Raw genomic sequence first — 17,982 nt, 5'->3', positions numbered from 1 at the left:
TGCTGTTCCCTTCCCCCTTAAAAAAAAATAATTTGATCCCAGAAAAATTATTTGTTATTATATAAAACTTAATTATTTTAATTATTAATGTATAGTTTTGGTCGGTTGGATATAATAGTGCTTTTCTGATAATAATTATAATTAACAAAAATGAATTATTAAAATTAAATTTAAATTAATAACCATAAAATTAAAATATATGTTCTTCTTTATATATATACAAAGGCGCATATAAGTAAAGAGAAAAATCGCATAAAATTATAAAAAAAAAAAAAAAATACTGTGTTAATGTTGTACTAAATTATTATGACTTATAGTGTACTTTAAATCAAGAACTAAATTAGTTTGTATAAAATTAATAAGTACTAAGAATTCAAATAAAGGAATAAAATTTAAATTAATTATTCTTATACATGAGTTGAAAAAGAAAAACTTTGAATTGAAATATATCAATTATTCCGACCTTACTATTAAGCACATTTTTTTTTTTTTGTAATATTCTAAAACAAAACAATATGTAAGGTTACTTACAGTACGGGATACATAATTGCGATGGATAGCAAAAACAATGTTGTTGAAGTTGAATGAATTGGATTAACGAAGAATAACTGCATGGCTTAGCTTTTGAAATGATGAGTGAGTGAATGAAAACATCTCTTTCAATTGAAATAACTTCCTTGAAATGACACAGTGAATGAAATGATTTCCTTGAGTTGAAATAGTGAATGAAAATAATCTTCTTTTGAACGTAGCAAAAAAAAATAAATAATAAAATAAACACTTCTTGTTTATTTGCCTTCTTGTTGTTGTTGATGATTAAAACGCTGGTAATGATTAGTGGCGATGACGGCCGGATCAGCTGGTCTTCTCCGGACAGTGATAAAATCACACAGTAGTCTGACGATAACGATGGTATTTCATAAATTTAAAAAAAAATTTCTTGATAGAGCGCGTACCCACAGCGTATGGGTGTGGCTACTATATTCTAGAGTGCGCGTTATCCACGGTTTGGAATTTTTGATGAAAAATGTATACACTAGATGGCGTCAGAACCGGTTGTCGCACTTGTAAAATTTCTGACAGTTAACCAGAGGCGGATGCGTGTATATGGTGCTACCAGTTGGCGGCCTTGTTTGACGAATACGATACAGCCAGAAACGCCGATTCAAGGAATGTGCGACGTTAGCACAAACCCGCCCTTGTGTCACTATCGGAATTACTTTTCGAAATATTGAAGTTTTGTATATTTTAAAAAAAAAAATAAACACGATATACACAAAAAGTAAAAATAAAAATAGTAATTAAATATTACTAGAACGCACTGGATTAATAAAATTTTTGTATAACGTACCTCGCGGACACGTGGGTATCGTGTCAACACTTACTGAAGAAACACGGAAAAAATGAAGTAGAATGTTGACTGTAGTTGATTCTCCAGTAGAAAATAAATGTTGATCACACCGCTGCCACCAAATGTTGTGACCGGGTTGGTACGGTAGACAAATGAAGAGAGAATGCGTTTGATAATTAGTTTATTATATTTAAAAAAAATATGTTTACACTTATTATTAACTTCTCGATTTTAATTAGTTGATAATTAATATAAAAGATTCAGTGAACAAGTTAACATAAAAGATTCAGTGAGCAAATTAACAAAAGATTCAGTGGAGAGTCGTCCAGGTTCGACCCATGAACTCTATGACTCTTGAACGAGTACCTGACTCCTACTGGCGCGTCGCCTCAGGCGGCGGCGGCCGTAGGCCCAATGCATTGAAAAAGGCTGAGCAAGCATCGAATGTTCTAGAAGGACTAGATGCTTGCCTGGTAAATACTTTATACAAAACAAAAGAGGCTTCCGTTCCCATGATTATTATATATATACTATTAAATTACATAATTACAATTAGGCAGCAAAAAGCCAGTTCACAACACCATATCGAGTATGATGTAGGATTTTCTGTTTCATTATCGATATTTAAATAATAATATTAATATAAAAATAATAATATTCCAAAAATCTGGTAATAATTCTTGAGACTGCGAAAATATATATATTTTATTATAACCGAATAAATAAGATTATTTTTTAAATAATTACCATTGTTTGCAAAAGTGGTTAAATTTTCATCTCGTTTAATATTTCTGCAAATTCTTCTTCGCCAAGTACTGGAGACAGCGGTTCAGTTCTCATATTATGCAGTATTTGTAAAAATTCTTCAGTGTCAATAGTTTGTGAAGACATGTTGCTTATACGCTTTTGGTCCAATGACTGTGATCATACATACTCTTATTCAATCTTGCAGTTGAATTTCAAAATGATGATTTAGCTTTTCTTTTGACACTGCGATTGGTTTAAATTGGTTGACGTTTTAAAAAAATTGTTGGAGTGAATAAATATGAATATGAATATGAATAAATTTATCGTATCTGGTTCTGTGAGAAATTAAAATTTTTCGTAATATACTCAACAAATATGAAATTATAAGTATAAGTTACATCTTTAATTTTGATAAAACATTTAATCACAGTAAATAATGAGATGATATACAGTAGTTACATATTTTTATCTCACAAATGTGTTGATTGTATATGTTGCGTACACAGTCATATGGTGTCTTTGTTGTGACCGCCCCATCAATATGTGATTGACCGCTGGTAAAAATAATTAGACGAGTTCCACGTGCCTCGTTAAAACGAGTCATTATTATTCATTCGCAATTAAACGCTCGCTCGAGTATCGTTGATACCAAACTGAACGGTATATTATCGTTTCTTTTTTTTTATTTTGTGTTCTTTTTGAACTATCGCAAAAGGGTGTATATACACTCATAATTTCGCAAATTGGTTCTTTACCTATAAAACACTATACTCAAAATACACTAACTTTTGGACAAGGTTAATCGTCGTTTTCCTGTCATTAACAAGACATACAATTTTGCCGTAAACCAGGTCACTGCCATCCGTGTATATACAGGTCGCCTTTATTGTATCATTTTAAATTACGATTAAATAATCTATTAATGTATATACACATATAAATTTTTATTTTAGTTAAGTTTTACTAACATTAATTTTAATAATATTTTATGTTTGTACAATATACTTATATTAAAGTATTAATATATGAATACTCTCAACATTTTTTCATAATTTTCTATATTATATTCGTCTACTCCTGACACCTGTAGTGTTCTCCTTTTAAATTTTAGTTAAAGGTACACTCAAACAGTATATATTATTTTGATGAAAATTTTTTCTTAAATAATAATCAAACAGTGAGTATGTATAATAATTTTTATTTCAATAACAAATGTTTCACAATAAAACTATAACAGTTCAAAATTGTTGTGACCGGGTTGGTACGGTAGACAAAATGAAAAGATAATGCGTTTGATAATTAGTTGCTATTTATTATATTTAAAAATATATTTACACTTATAATTGACTTAACGACTTTAATGAGTTGATACTTAATTAATATAAAAGATTCAGTGGAGAGTCGCCCAGGTTCGACCCTATGAACTATCTGACTCTTGAACGAGTTTGCTGACTACTATTGGCGTGTCGCCTCAGGTGGCGGCGGCCGTAGGCCCAATACATTGAAAAGGGCTGAGCAAGCATCGAATGTTCTAGAAGGACTAGATGCTTGCCTGGTTAATACTTTATATACAAGACAAAAGTGGATTCCGTTCTCGTGATTAATATATATACTATTAAATTACACAATTGAAATTAGGCAGCAAAAAGCCAGTTCATAGCAATAATAATATATTTTTTTATTTAAATAAATTGCTACAACTTTCCCATACTTGAATTTGATTATTAAATGGATTGGATAAATTATTATTATATGGTGTACATAATTACTATGAATATTTTCGTTGAGATTTTCCAAAAGTTCTTGATGGTCATCATTTTTACTAAAAATTTTTATTTTATTTAGTATTTTTATCACAAACAATTTAGTGAAATATCTACCTAATATTTTCGTTTGTTATTTGTATAATATCCTGATTGGTTTGATGTTTGAAATCCGCAAAGAATTGACCCCATATACGTTTAACGATACATTTATAATCCAATGTAATTATTCCTTTGTACAGTGCTGTTGAAGTCTTTGGCAGTAACGATATATCCATGCTTTTCATGATTGAATACAATAAATTTTCAGGTAATACTAAAAACTTGTTAATTACCATATCTTTTACTTTTTTGTAAACTTCTTTACTTTGCATAAACAATAAGTTGCACGTTTCGTATTTCTCTTTGGATACCTCCAAGAGACATGACTTCATTTCTTTCAATACTATCGGATTTTCTTCGGTCAATGATTGCGTCCCATTTTTTCTTCTTCACTACCTTTACTCGATATCGATAGATTACTTTTCGAGAAATATTTCGATTTTACAATGTTAAAGACGGCACTCAAATAAATTTTTAATTTACACGAATTATCCATAAATGATAAAACTTCATCGATTAAATTTAAAAAATTAATAAATTTATCGATATCCATCCAAAAGTACATACTCGGAGATATTATTATTACCACTGGAGAATAACGGTCGCTTAATCATGTGCAGCCGATGTGTATGAATTTTCTCTCAACAAAACTCAAATTGAATACAGACGTTTCAAGTACAGTCAAGTCAGGTTAAGATGGATACCGCATAGACATTTTAACATCTTTCACACCTGCAGCCATGTTCATATTATAAGCACACACTTAAATACGATAACACAATACTATTATTTCTTCACGTACAGCCGTATTTTATATTAATTATTAACTAAGGGGCGGGCGGGCGTATTTAACACTACGCGAGATGTGAATCGCTCTATAAAATACAACTAATAAATATTGGTGGGAAGAGGAGGTGCTGCTTTCAGACGCTTAAATGTAAAATATGAGGAGGTAACACTCCACAAATAACAGTAGTGTCGTACATTAAATCATAATAAACATAAGTGAGGCGCTAAATAATATACAGGGTGATTTTAACGTAAATTAACGTATGGAATATTTACAGCATAAAATGATTTGTATGTAAAAAACACAACTAATAACACATTTTGTTAACTTTGTAGAAAAAATTATAATGGTTTGATTTTTTTTTGGTAGGTTTCAACGGGTGTAAACACTCTTAGATTTTGAAAAATGTATTGGTATATTAGTATAGTACAATTTCTACATTTAAAAATGAGTTGTGTTTTTTTTATTATTTAGTTTCACATATCATAAAAATAATTAATTACTTTTTATCAAAGTATGATATCATTTGTAATATTTATAAAACTATCCTGAAAATAATTATAAAAAAAACCAGCACAGTGGTAACGTGGCATAGTTGGATCAAGTATAATGATATCTGACAGTGATTAAAATCACTATAAAAAAAAAAAAAACGCTTCGATGCAAATCTTTAGATAGTGTTCAATTTTAAAAAATTGGTGGATTATTCCAAAAGCTACATGATCTGCTATTTTCTTATTAATATCTTATTAATTCTTATTAATAATGAATGAAAANATTATTAATATCCTGATTAAGATAAAGTATGTAGAATGAAAAAGGGATTATTAAAAAATATTATTTCTCATAAAAAAATAATGTTGATCCATACACTTTTCAATATGTCATAGCATTATAAAGTTAAAAATGTAAAAATTAAAATCAAGAATTTTCACACGAAAATAGCATTAGGTAGTAATTTTCACCACGAAGACAAGTCCAGAGGTCAAATTTTTTTTTTCCATAATAAAGTACATTACATTAGCTTTAATTTAAGATATATATAAAAGTATCAGACCTTCCGGAACACTTTCAAAAGTTAATTTTTTGTGAAAAAGTTGTAATTTTAAATCCCCCCTTTTGGGAAGGTAAAGGGTTAAATTTATGAAAAAAATATACCAAATGTTAGGTAAAGACATCAAGCATCTATATAAAAAAAAATTATATTGATTTGGTTATTTTTGAAAAATTTATGGCAATTTTAAGTACAAAAAATTGAAAAAATTTCGAAAATAAGCGATTTTTAAATTTGTAATTTTTTTGGAGGTTTCCCCCATTTACGGGGAACGAGGGAAATTTTTTCAATTTTTGAGGGTAATGTCTTCGACTAGATAAGATTTGTGATCTTTTGACGTATCGTTGTTTATACTAATCGTAATTATTAGTTATTACAAACAAATTATTTTTTAAATTGTCTGTGTCATCCGCATCTTCGTATCCGTTATCGCTACTGTTTACAATCTGATATCTGCTGCTGTCAACGGTTTGTGTGAAATGCAGCAAAATCAAAAAGGTTGTTGCAGCCGTTATACAAAAAAATAATCTGATACGCGAATGGTCCATCTGTTTGATATGCTCCTACGTTTCGATGGTTGTGATGCCGCTAACACTGTCCATTGTGTTTGGTGTACGGTCATTTTTGATGTCTTCAGGTCACTCTCGTAAATACGTTGTAAATATTTCGTGCGATTGACGTCCACCGCGGAAGGATACTACAATAATATTGCAGTCACAATTGTCACCTTTGTTATCGATATGTGTTCAAAAATCAGATGCATTTTACTATACCTAACACATTAATTTCAAAATCAACAGACCATGGTTATTTGTACTGTACAAATAGTACGCATTAATAAAAACCGTATATTGTATTTCAATGTTTCAAAAAAAGGGTACATAGCAATACACAGAAACACACAGCACAGGGTCAATGCTGTAAACAACAAACAACCTTGTAGTAATGCTGTGAAATATTGNGCACAGGGTCAATGCTGTAAACAACAAACAACCTTGTAGTAATGCCTACGCGTTATGCACGTGTTCGATGGCATTTCTCTTTTATATGGAATTATTATATTGCCCAAGAGTTCAAAAATTACTTACTACTATTGTAAAGCTTATATTATACTAAAATCGACATAATTCAATACTTCCTCATATAATTACTACAAAATGTACCTTTATTATATATTTGTTTATATATATACATTAAAATGATTAAAAAGGATGCTTTTTACCCTGCAATATTAACAAAATTGAAAATTTCTTTTTCTATTGGCGTATTCTCATATTTTCTGTGTACAAACGATTTTTATCATTCGTAATTTACCCAACTTCATTTATGTATATAAATATATTAACTTTATCATTATTATTATATAAAAAAAATAATTTGTGTATTAATATGTGAATAATTAAAAATATATATCACATATGTGTGAATNGAACAAAAAGTAAGTTACTGCTTTGCGTCTTCATTGGGGTTAGCTTTGTCTGGGTATATGGTATTTTATTATTTAACTAATTCTTTCACCAAAATATATATATACAGGGTGTTCACTAAGTCAGGAAACGGGTTTCTATTGTTCTCATTGTTTGTAACAATGAGAACAATAGAAACCCGTTTCCTGATTTACTGAACACCCTGTATATATATATTTTGGTGAAAGAATTAGTTAAATAATAAAATACCATATACCCAGACAAAGCTAACCCCAATGAAGACGCAAAGCAGTAACTTACTTTTTGTTCTAGATCAAATTGAGTTATTTCCTCTTTTTTTTTGAGATTTTCATGGTTATGAGGACTTTATAATTAATTTATTATAAAATTAACAAATAAATAAATTTTTTTTTATAGATGCTTGATGTCTTTACCTATCATTTAGTATATTTTTTTAACCCTTTACCTGCACACAGAGGGGGATTTAAAATGACAACTTTTTCACAAAAAATTAACTATTTCAACTTAACTTTTGAGTTAACTTAAGTGTTCCGGAAAGTCTGACACTTTTATATATATCTTAAATTAAAGCTAATATAATGTACTTTATTATGGGGAAAAAAAAATTCGGGCTTTATTTTGTCTTCACTGTGAAAATGGCTACCAAATGCTATTTTTGTGTGAAAATTCTCAATTTTATTTTTTACATTTTTAACTTTATAATGCTATAACTTATTGAAAAGTGTATGGATCAAAACAATTTTTTTATGAAAAAAAATATTTTTTAATAATCCCTTTTTCATTCGACATACTTTATCTTAATCAGGATATTAATAAGGAAATAGCAGATCATGTAGATTTTGGAATAATCCACCAATTTTTTAAAATTAAACAGTATTTAAAGATTTGTATCGATGCGTTTTTTTTTATAGTGATTTTAATCACTGTCAGATATCATACTTGATTCAACTATGCCACGTCACCACTTTTCCGCGGCCCCGCTGTGCTGGGTTTTTTTAATCTAAGCCTTATAAAACAAGTTAAATGTGCTATTTAAATTTACATTTCTAATACTAATAGGTAAAATAATAATAAATATAAGATAAAAAATTTAATTCATTAAATTGATTAAAATTAATAGCTTTTACCTGCCACGATACTTTGCCAGAAGTAATAAAATAATCTGAAAATTCTTTCCTAATGACCTTAGCTTGCTCGCCAAGTTTCCTCAGTACCCTCCGAAGCGGTAATAAACAACTCAAGTCTCCTTGGTCTTCACGCCATGTTCTTGGAATAAATCCTTGTTCATTGTCGTTGTCAAATGTACCTTGAGGAGTATAAATTTGCTTTGATGTTCTACTTTTTCTTAAAAAATTGTGCAGCTAAGTACAAGTTATTGTAATATTGGCAGCCTTTTCTGGTTCCAATAATAATGGTTTTCTTAAACCCCGAAATACTGAAGCAATATTACCAAACACGTTTTCAACAACACGTCTAGCTCGCAAGAGTCGATAATTAAAAATTCTTTCTACGCTCCCTTTATCGTATGTCCCTGGATAGGGTTTCATAATACGCGGATAAAGGGCGAAAGCATCGTCCGCTACAAATACAAAAGGAATTGGTAAAGTTCTTGGTGATAATGGTTGGTCAGGAGGAAACACCAATTGATTATCCTCTATTTTTTGAAAGAGAGAAGTATTTTTGAAAACTCCTCCATCACTAATTCTTCCTTGGCATCCAACGTTTGTGTACAAAAAAAAAACAATAATTGGCATCAACTAAAGCCATCAATACTATGCTGAATGTAAGATCATAACAAAGTGTCAGCATTTCTGGAACATTTTCAAAGTTAAGTGGACAAATTTCTATTTACGTATTTAAAGTTTTGACACCTCTTCCCCCAAATCCGATTTAAAAAAAAAGTATATCTGATGAAAGGTGTATGTATAAAATAATAATTAAAAAAGTTGTATTGATCTATAAATTTTTCAATAAGTTTTAGAAATATAAAAATTAAGAATTTGAACACAAAAATGACATATTTTTGAATACGGTAACTATTTTCACCATAAAAATAGTCTAAAGTTTGAAAAAATTTTTTTTTCATATTTTTGTATATTACATAGGCTTTTCTTTAAGGTGTGTATAAAAGTGTCTGTATTTCTGGACCATAGTTGAAAAAGTCAGATTTTAAAATAAAAAATAATGTACCAAATTGCCCAATGTATATTAAAAAAAAATGTTTGTTTTTATTCATTTATTTTTCAAAAAGTTTTAGAAAAAAAACTTGAAAAAATGTCAAAAATGTTTGATTTTTAAAATTGTAATTTTTTTTTGGTAAATGGGGATTTATTCCATATATGGGGAACGAGGGAAATTGTTTCTATTTTTTGAGGGTAATGTCTTCATTTAGATACGATTTGTGATCTTTTGACATATTGCATTAAATTGGTCCAGTGAGACCTGAGAATAAATGGTAACAGATACAAAAAATAAACACATTACAGTTAATTTAATTCAGCTCTGCGTCGAAGCTAATATTTGGCCTCAAAAAAGATAGCGAGTATTTGACTTAATCGGCTTGCATAGACAAATAGAAGCCAGTTAGCAATGTAGTTTATTATTTATATTTGTGTCTATGAACGTATGAATAATATGAACATTTCGCTTTTTTTTTTGACAACACTGTATTTAATTTCACGTAAACGTCAGAGGGTTACGGGGATTGCCACGAACTGCTCCGACATTGTACAAAAATTTCTCCGAATACATTTACTGCGAATACCTACTTACAAAAATTTGTATTTTATTACGACGATAATTACTTAGAATAGAACAATTAATTGATTTCTCCAAATATCGATATTTTGCGAAATCGATTAAACAATTGTCAAATTTTGGAGTAGATAAATATCGTACCAATATATTATCCGATGGAAAAACATAACCCTTATCACTTATTAATTAATATAATAAAATAGCTATACAATAGGTACATAAATGTAAGGATGGGGCTTTATACTAAAACAACCCCAGTTATATAAAAAGTTTTTTTTTTGACGAGGTAAAAGAAGAGCGATTCCAATTTTCAGACTTAAAATCTTTTTTTTCTCTCCTTATTAGTGCCTATTATTATAACATTTCATTAGTTGCAGTTTTCTCATTTATTAATTGCTAAAAAAAAAAAATAATAATATAGGGGATGCGTGTCACTAATGATAGGATTCGTCATTAAACAGATGTTTGATAAAAGTATAGTTTATGAATTATCATAAATTTACTTCACTCTTCTGTTAAGATAATTAGTTGTAAACTTAAATAACTCAAGTTAAAAATATACTGTCAATTCAGTAAACAATGGTTGAGTTTTTTTTTCATTTGTATGAGGATTGCCTGAAGTTTTGTCAGTTATACGCATAGAGTTAAATATTTTAATTTATAATCATAATTGGTAATCAATTATTTATTTTTTCTCAATAAATGGAAATCAAATATAATAATGTAATATTGAAATGCACAACTTTTTTTATATTTATAAATATATATATATAGTAGGACGATGTGGCCGAGTCGGTAATGCGGCAGTGCTTGACGCGCACTGTCTCAGGTTCGAAACTCGGTCACGGGCGGCTTCATTTACCGAACAAAAGATCAGTTCGGTAATTGGAGTCGCCATCCCACTCTCCGGCGACGGACTAACCACCCATCCAGGAGTAAAAAGTGGATAGGTAACCTCCTCCTTTGGGGAAGGCCGCTATGGCCCTTAATGGGTTAATAAAAGCGTAAAAAAAAACAAATATATATTTGTAATTCTGGCATTACATTTTTACAAAACAGTACATTACATTACTATGCATATAATAAATTTAAGCATTTATTCTTTTGTGTAAATACATTTTATAACTATACATTCGTATATTAGCTATTATACGTATTAACTAATTAATTCGTGACAATATCAATTTTCATTTTATAATATACTAATGCATTTATATTTATTTGAAAAACGATTTGAGAATTTAAATAGGACGTAATATTGAACTAATATATTAAAATCCGAACAAATAATTAGTTATTATTTTAACTCTTCCCGAAGATTTTTATCCACGTGGTCAAATAGGATTTAGAACACCCAATTTTATATTGTAGAAATATTAACGATTTTATGTTTATGTTAGTCATTAATTATTAATAATTCTCACTTATGAATTAATCATTAATAAAATTGCACATGCCAATTTTCACAGCATATATTTGTTATTGAAAAATTAGTTTTCAAATGGATCTTTTAGAAGTTTAAAAATAAGTTGCGGTTATTTAAAATTTCGTGAGTCAATTGGAAAAACAGATAACTAAAAGTTTTTTGATTTGAAGAAAATATTTTGTAATTATTGGATAATTAAGAAATAAAATTCTCAAAATATATATTTTAACAATAGAGCAAACTTTTTCAAACATGAACATTTATATTAAAAACTGTTAATTTTATGTTACTTAATGAATGCTATTATTATTTGAGTATTAATAACATTTGTCAAATGTAAGAAATTGTAACAGAAAATAATAACAAAATAAAAGCAAATTGTATGTTATTGTACAATAACTATAGTAGCAACTATATACTAATTAAAAAAAATATATTAATTTATAATATTATTAATAATGAAATTAATTAAATGATGTAGTAGTTTCTTACCCATTAGGAATTCAAAACACAAAAAACGTTAAAACAACGTGACCCTGACGTTATAACATATAAGATTGATGCGCGCTATAACATAATAATACAATCAAAATATAACATAACTTTCAATGCATAATCGAACTATCAAATTATCGATAATGTCAGAGTTTTTACCGTCTTATTTTTTTAATTTAAGGTCGGAGTAAAATCCATTGTGGTTATGGTAACCTATGGTATCAGATGGTCGGAACAATTACTACCTTATCAAATATCGAAGTATGTAAATGTCGGAGCATTATCAGTTCGTGGCAAATATGTTTTCTCAACGTCGTCAGATACAGAGTTTCTTAATCTGTTTAAAGTTTAAACAATCATTTATCAAATCTATGTCGAGAGTGATCATTCTGATCGTATCTATTCTGTGATATGATCTTGTACTGTTATGTTTTAGAATTTATATTATAGACATTTTTTCACTAATGGAGATTGGAAACAGATATTTGATTAATATTGTTGGCCATTTAAAAAATACTAAAAGTTGCTTTATCATAGTTGAACAATTTAATAAGGATGCAACAACATATTTTTTAAAATATTACAAACATCTTTTATCGTTTGAAAATGAAAAATGTGACGATTGGTTCAAAAATTTAGATTGCCCTCGAATAGATGTTGGAAGGGTAAGTAGTTTTTAATTTAATTTAAATGATTAAATTATACATAAGAGACATACATGTCCAAGTTCATTTTTCAAAAAATTAAAATTTAGTTGTTAACAGGAACTACGCTATTTTTAAAATTGATTTAACATTGTTAAGCAACTATATATAGTATATATAAAAAGACATAAAAAAAACTAACATTTTTTTATAATATTTGAAACGGTTTTATATATATTTAAAAAAAACATGTGTCAAATAGTTAAAAAAAATTAATTATACTTGTTAACTTACATGATTAATCTATTTTTTAATTGTAATATTAAACAAGGAAGATTCATTTATAATTAATATCTCTAAAATATCAATAATAAATCTAAATGTTTACAGCTAACAACTATTAACTTAGAGCTCTTAAACCCAGACGCATTTGACCATTTGGTACCTCTGGTCAATATTTTTTTTAGACGCTCCTTTGTGCAAAAAAAAAAAGGCATTATTAGTAAAATAGCAACCATGGTACATGTATTTTTCAATTATAAGTAAAACATAACAATTGCGATTTTTAAATGACAAATTTTTACATAATACCAGGATATCATGGTGTTCATAAAAATTTAAGTTTATTATAAAATTACTTGAAATCTAATAAATAAAGTTGACATCCCTCTAAGTTAATGGGATGATGCTAAAAAGTAGATAATAGCTGATAAGGCTAAAAATTTATTAAAAAAACAAATTTTTATTTCAATATTCTATATATTTATTACTTAAAAGTCAACTTTTTTTAAATTTCCAGAGGAGACAAAAAACTGAATAATTTTTTCAATATTATTGATTAAATTTTATAATTTTTATGATAAACTTATATCCATGGACTTAAAATTTTTTATAATTTTAGAAAATACAGATTTTATGATTTATGTTTCATGAATAATTTAATGACAAATGTAACAAATTTGTGTCCTTATAATAAATAAGTTAAATAATATTAATAATAAAGTGTATAGCTACTTCGTTCTAAATAATAAAAACAAAATTTTTGATAGAAACGACTAGTCCCGATTCTGCAATTAGTGATTCATTTATTTTGTGAGTAATTGAGTGGCTACTGGTTTGGTGTATAGTGAAATAGTCAGGTATTGTTAAGATTGTTAAGCAAAAAACATCTGTTTAATATCATCACACTTTGAATTGGTTTTAAATATTATTTAAATCATTTAAAACATTAAATTAAATAAATTATTTTAATTCAATTACTGAAAACATTTTTATCTTTGATATGGTTGCCTTAAATTGACAGACTGTCATCAAAAGTGTACCAGAAATCATGTGAAAAAGAGGAGCATTAATCTGAATTAGAATCTGAGATTTAATGCATTGTAAAGACAAATCTTACTACTTTGCCACCATGCACATATGATTCAGATATCAATACACTTCTATATAAGTTGATAACTTGATTTGTGGCTGAGGGAAACACGGTACTGTGTCATAATAAAAATTACTTATTGGTACCATGATACACATATTATCACTTGCAATTTTTTTTTTGTTTATAACAGTCCTAAGTAAAAATGACATAAAAAATACTTTTTACTTAATCAAAAATAGTAAGATTATCCTTTTATAAATGATGCATAATACTTTTATTGGCAATTATAAGTGAAAATGTAATTAAAATTATGTATATATATTTACATACATTGTAAACTATTATATAACTACATTTAGCTACATTTTCACCTATAATAATCAATAAATGTATTAAGGTTCACTTTTAGTTCTGATTGTTACTCTAATAAATTTATCAGTGTCAATTTTTTTTCTGTACATCAATAATATTCAAAATAAGCATTTTTAGGTTTTCAAATTAATATATTTAATTAATACAAAAATAAAATATTTTGCAGGCTGTTATTACTAAAATAAACAATAAAAAATGGTTTCGAGGCATTATTTCAAAATCAAGTCATAAAGGTTATTCACCTGAGCTATATTTGATTGATTCACAGGTTATAAGTTAAATAGTTAAATTAATTTATTAGGTTACTTATTATTATATTTAATTCTTTAGAGATTTACAGAACAAAGTGATAAACTAGAATTAAGAATATGTCCTTTAAAGTTTTTACAATTATCACTACCTACTTTTTACGTAGATCTGAATCTATGTTTTGATGATGAAAATGTAAAGAATGCTCTAGAAATGTTGATAACCCAAAATCAACGTGGTAAGATAAGTTTTTGTTTTACTCCAAGAAACATCGAAGGAAATGTTTATCATGGAGAATTTGAAATTTATGAAGAAACTAATAACTCATATAGACCACTAAAAAAACTCATAAAGCATTTTGATTCAAAAATACATTATAATGGTAATTTTTTAGTTTTAATCTATTAGATAATTTTTCCTAAACAATTACCTGGAGTTATCCAGGTTTTTTAAATTAAGAAGTTCAATAACTCATTAAAAGATAAAATTTTTAGCAAAGTTATTAATTATGATTTTTTGATGAAATAAAATAATTTTAAATAATTGTTTCTCAGGAAATAATATTAAAATTTAATTAACTATATTTATATTTATAATTGGGCAGCACAAGTTTTTAATTATTAAATAAAAGATAACCAAGGGTGATCTAGTTATAATTTTTGTCGAATTTTGTTTTAATTTGCTTCAAAACTTAGCAATGTGTTCTAACTGAGGTTATATTATTGAGTGAAATTAAGGGTTTATTATTAATTTAATTGTAAATTAATTCCAAAGAGGTTAGAACTATAAATAAATGATTTTGTGTTTTTATAAGTTAAGATAAAATTTTAGATAAAATGGCACTATTAATAGGTTAAACAATGAAAAAATTGATAAATAATACAACATAGTTTTTCTGATTCTTCCTTTATATTAAAACAGACTTACATATCAATTGATATACAAACATTGTTATATAACTTTTTTTTGACATTTTCAGACATCAATGAAATCAAAACATATTCTTCTAAAAAGACTTATAATCCTCTTAAGTTTAAACACTTGGTAAATATTTATTAATTATTATTAGTGAATATTAAATAGACTTATATAAACAGATTATGTATCGATTATATTTTATTTTTATTACAGAAATCCATTTTTTTGCCAAAGGATCCATATTTAACTGATATTTTTGAAAAAAATTTAGTTTTGAGTTTAATGGATTTGCAGTCATTAGATTCATATGAAAATACATCACAATCATCTTTATTGAGTGAAAGTTCGTCCAAAGAATCAATTTATAGTAATCATGGCACTAATGTTACCATAGCCAACAATAAAACATGTGATGTAATACCAATCCACAATCAAAATGATTATCTACCATTTTTATCAAAAAAAAAAACATTTAATAATTTGTCATCCTCTTCTGGAAGTGATTATAGTAGATGTTCTTTACATTCTTTGTTACAAAAAAAATCAAAAAGTCATCATGGTAATGTGAACAACAGTGATGTTTTTAAATTTCAAAATGTTTCTTTAGAAAAATCTCAATTTGAAGTTGAGTGGTCAGACTCATCAGAATCGATTCATGACTTACAGAGTACTATAGAACCAATAAATATATCTCAAAATACATCTAGCAATGACACTGAAATTTGGTGGTCTGACTCATCTGAATGAATTAATAATTTCATGGCACCTATGCTAAATTTTTTTTTGAAATTATTTTATATTTTTAATATTTTAGCTATTGAAAATATTATTTAATTTAATAATAAATAACTATTTTTATTTTATGAAAAAAGGGGAAATTAGAAAAAAGTTTTGACATGTCTTATGAATGACAATATACATATATATTAATTTTTAATCAAATTAGTGTTATGAACTACTAAAAAAAGAAAAAGAATATAAATGAAAGAAAGAATTATTAATAACAAAAACATTTTTGTTTTAAAATCATTATGGTTTTTGCTTATTTTTTTTCCAAGACTCATTTTATAGGCTGCTCTGAAATTGTTTTTAAAGTTATGGATAATACCTCGTTTTTAAGTAAATTAATGCCCCTATCAAATTATAGTTTTTTTTTGGGGGGGCAGACAAAAAAATGATTTAGTTAAATTAGCAAATAAAATAAAAAAAATAGACAATTTTTACACAAACCTCATACTTTTTTCTTTAACTTTGATGTCTGTTTTCACATCGAAGATAAGTGGTGGGGACAACTCTTTTTTCAAATTAAAGCGTAATGCATAAGCTTTAATATAAGATGTATGTAAAAGTACAGTATTTCTGTATCATTTTCAGAAGTTAAGTTGAACAAATTCTATTTTTTATACAAAAATGTGTTAAAGTTTTAATCTCTGCCTGTATGAAGGGAAATGATTCAATTAAATAAAAATAGGAAGAAAGGGAAATATATTAAGTATTTAAAAAAGTAGAGTTTTTTTGATTCAAACATTTTTCAAAAAGTTATAGCAATGTAAAGTTAAAATTATAAAATATGAAATTAAAAATTTTAACATAAAAATAGCACATTTATTAACCATGACAGCCATTTGCACATTGAATAAAAGCGTGGATACAATTTTTTTTTAAGTATATTACATAAGCTTTAATTATAGACGCATAGAGTGATTTTTTTATCATAAGCCACCCAATTGCTTACAGAATTTAATACCTGTATTTGTAATTCCTTGTGTAATATACATGTATATTAATTAAAAAAATTGAAACTTTAAATGTTAATATCTAATAAACAAATAAAGTTATATTAAAAATCCAATACCATTTGCTATTAAATTAAAAACTCAATAATTTTATTGAGTTCAAAAAATGTGTTTCCATTAAAAAAAACAATTTTTGAGGGTAATGTCTTCGACTAGATACAACTTATGATCTTTTAACATATCATTGAAAGAAATCGGTTTGGTGAGAGTTGAAAGTAAGTGGTAACAGACATAAAAACACATCATAGTAAAATTAATACCTTCTACAACTTCCAATCGAATTTAAAAATATTTAACAGGGTTTTTCCATTATATTAAGTTATATTATTTAGCTGGCTCAAATAAAAAAGAGATACAAATAATATAAATTTATATTTATTAAAATTTAATCAGCACATTAAATTGTACTACCATGTTATCTATCTGATAGAGAGCGACTTAGCTTGCATTTATGAGGAGCGAGGGAAATTTTTTTAATTTTTGAAAGTCATTCTTTAACTAGATACAATTTGTGATCTTTTTATATATTGTTGAAAGAATTGGTTTGGTGAGAGTTGAGAAAATGTGGTAACAGCCAAAAAAAATGTTATAATTATTATGAAGCTAATCTGATATTTCATGTAATAATTACATAAAGTTCTAATAGCTCTTTTAGAACTAAAATTATTTGAAAAATTTTTAACCGAAGAAAAGTA

General features: G+C 26.9%; 1 protein-coding gene and 1 long non-coding RNA gene across 3 annotated transcripts in view; one reads left to right on the top strand and one right to left on the bottom strand.

Moving 5' to 3' along the window:
- Nucleotides 1–12,067, bottom strand: part of LOC126897300 (uncharacterized) — a 20,277-nt gene extending 8,210 nt beyond the window's left edge. The window contains exons 1-2 of one of the 2 annotated variants that reach the window (XR_007702060.1): nt 11,931–12,067; nt 8,383–9,066 (exon numbers count right to left, since the gene is read on the bottom strand). This is a non-coding gene — a long non-coding RNA (uncharacterized LOC126897300). Of the gene's footprint in view, nt 1–8,382; nt 9,320–11,930 lie in introns of those variants that run through there. The other variant, XR_007702061.1, reaches the window with a different exon arrangement.
- A 150-nt stretch (nt 12,068–12,217) lies between these two features.
- On the top strand, nt 12,218–17,112 carry LOC126897263 (uncharacterized). Its single transcript, XM_050670754.1, has 5 exons — nt 12,218–12,598; nt 14,491–14,592; nt 14,655–14,955; nt 15,553–15,617; nt 15,705–17,112. Exons 1-5 carry the CDS (start codon nt 12,398–12,400, stop codon nt 16,236–16,238), a joined length of 1,203 nt encoding a protein of 400 aa, XP_050526711.1. The 5' UTR covers nt 12,218–12,397; the 3' UTR covers nt 16,239–17,112.
- The last annotated feature ends 870 nt before the right edge of the window (nt 17,113–17,982 follow it).

The sequence above is a fragment of the Daktulosphaira vitifoliae genome, unplaced genomic scaffold (assembly GCF_025091365.1).
Source record: "Daktulosphaira vitifoliae isolate Bord-2020 unplaced genomic scaffold, ASM2509136v1 Scaffold_2, whole genome shotgun sequence".
Taxonomy (NCBI): Eukaryota; Metazoa; Arthropoda; class Insecta; order Hemiptera; family Phylloxeridae; genus Daktulosphaira; species Daktulosphaira vitifoliae.
Note: the sequence above shows the minus strand (reverse complement) of the source record. Positions and strands in the feature narration are given on the sequence as shown.

Coding starts and splice junctions, on each gene's coding strand:
- LOC126897263 (XM_050670754.1), top strand. CDS start 12,398: ATGGAGATTGGAAACAGATATTTGATTAATATTGTTGGCCATTTAAAA. Junction 14,593..14,654: donor TATATTTGATTGATTCACAG/GTTATAAGTTAA, acceptor TTAATTCTTTAG/AGATTTACAGAACAAAGTGA. Junction 14,956..15,552: donor TTCAAAAATACATTATAATG/GTAATTTTTTAG, acceptor TGACATTTTCAG/ACATCAATGAAATCAAAACA.